Here is a 1,988-nt window from a genome sequence, read left to right as displayed (position 1 = left end):
GAGTGGTTTATCTGTGTAGGAAGAAATGAACACAAATTAAAGTGCAATGCACTCCACATACAGAAAATCCCATTTATATTAATATTACTGCAGTCTGAAAGATGACAAATGTACCCTTTACAATGCTAATGGCCTGCATTAATTTGTTTATTTATAATAAAGAGCAAAATTTTGACCAGTTTTTCCTAAAAGACACAACAAATACTGAAAAAATTACAGAGGGATGTTTTAGAAAATACACTCTATGCACAGTTAAACTAGATAGTCAGATTTCACATGCTTTCAGCAAACTTTACTGAAACCATCTTTAGTCTTTATCGTCTCCTGTGTTATGAAATGGAAACCACTGATTAAGAAAGTGCACTGACATGACTGAGTCTTGGTGACAGCATTAATCCCAAACACAGTGCAAGTTTAGTTGTGTTGCTTTTTCTCTTTAAGGTAGTTGAAGAGCACATCCAGTCCTCCCTCTACAATCTCTGGCAGTGGTCTGAACAATGGGTTATGTGAAATATGGAGCCCTTTATCCATTGGATTCCAAGCAATTTTTGGCAATCTGTGCAGCAGATAGAGATCATGTGGAAGGGTCTGAATAGAATTGTAAGCTACATTTAGTAACTCAAGTGCAGTGATGGAGCAGAGAGACCGTGGCAAGGTGCGAATATTGTTATCTTCTACAATAAAGATCTGCAAATTTACCAGGTACTGGACACTTTCTGCAATGTTTTCAAGTCTGTTGGAGCCTAAGTGCAAGAAATCTAAACCCCTCAATGCAAAAACACATAAGGGGATGTGAACAAAACGATTGTTACTCAGATTCAGCTTCCTTAGGTTTGTCAAATCAGTGAAGCTTGAAGGGAGTTGTGAGATGCAATTGTGCGAAAGGCTCAAAACTTCCAGCTTTGTGCACAGACTGAGCTCTGCTGGCACTTCACTCAGGCAATTCATATCGACAAATAAAACCTTCAGGTTTCTGAGTAGCCCGGTCTCGTTAGGCAGACACTTGAGGCGATTGCCACACAAGTTTAGCACTGCTAATCTGTCTAGTTTCCCCAAAGCCGGAGAAAGAACCACCAGCTGGTTGTGTGAAAGGTTCAATTTCTGCACCTCTGACAAGCCCCACAAAAAATCAGGCACATTTGTCATCCCCTTCATGATGAGGCTCACACTGACATAACGCAATCCACGCTTCAGCAGTGACTTTGGATCTTTTCCTGAGATAAGAGCTTCTTCCCATGCAGGAAGTCTCTGACCTTTCCTCAGCAAAAACATTCTTCTCTGATGCTTGTCCTTCGAGTGTTCAGCTCCCATAACACTCCAGACTGCTGCTGCTTTTGAAAGAAGTGAGGTTTCCTTCCTTTCTGAAATCAGTAGAGAAGAGAGGATTGCAGCCTTTTGAAGACAGTAAAAAAAAAAAAATCAAACCATAGAGATATGGAGAAGACTATGAAGATCACCTGCTTCTGGTTACCAAAACCAGCTTCTGCAGTTGCGGAAGGAAATTTTCACTTTTTTAGGATGGGTTTAAGTTGTTTTTCTTGGTGCTGCAGATTGTAATGAAAGACTTGCTCCCAACACTGCTGAACAGACCTGTTCAATTCAAATTGAATACCACAATGCAGCTGTCACTGTCATTTTGTCGAGGCTTTATTGGACAGATATTATCTTCATTGCAAAGAGGTCACTGAGATGCTGTATATAACTTTACTATGTCAGCTTTCTTGGATATCTGGTGCATGCAGGATAATTAACAAGAGTGACTTTAAAAAACAAACAAACAAACCAACCAAATAAAATAAACATAGCAGGGAAGGGGGGGAAAAACTCAACCAAATTCATTCAGATGAGAAGCAGTTATTTTAACTCCTACTGGCCTCATTAAACAGCTTAGAACCCTGTAGCAAATTTTACATTCCACAGAAGGGCTGGTGAAGAATCTTCACATCTTGTTTTCCTTTCTATTGTTTTTCTAAAATGAATTTAGTGCT

At 39.6% G+C, this 1,988-nt stretch overlaps 1 protein-coding gene across 1 annotated transcript; it reads right to left on the bottom strand.

Moving 5' to 3' along the window:
• Positions 1-384: 384 nt before the first annotated feature.
• On the bottom strand, positions 385-1,480 carry LRRC30 (leucine rich repeat containing 30). Its single transcript, XM_054021002.1, has one exon. It carries the CDS (start codon positions 1,309-1,311, stop codon positions 415-417), a length of 897 nt encoding a protein of 298 aa, XP_053876977.1. The 5' UTR covers positions 1,312-1,480; the 3' UTR covers positions 385-414.
• Positions 1,481-1,988: the final 508 nt, after the last annotated feature.

The sequence above is a fragment of the Malaclemys terrapin genome, chromosome 2, assembly GCF_027887155.1.
Source record: "Malaclemys terrapin pileata isolate rMalTer1 chromosome 2, rMalTer1.hap1, whole genome shotgun sequence".
Lineage (NCBI taxonomy): Eukaryota > Metazoa > Chordata > Testudines > Emydidae > Malaclemys > Malaclemys terrapin.
This window is presented reverse-complemented; position numbering and strand designations above follow the sequence as displayed.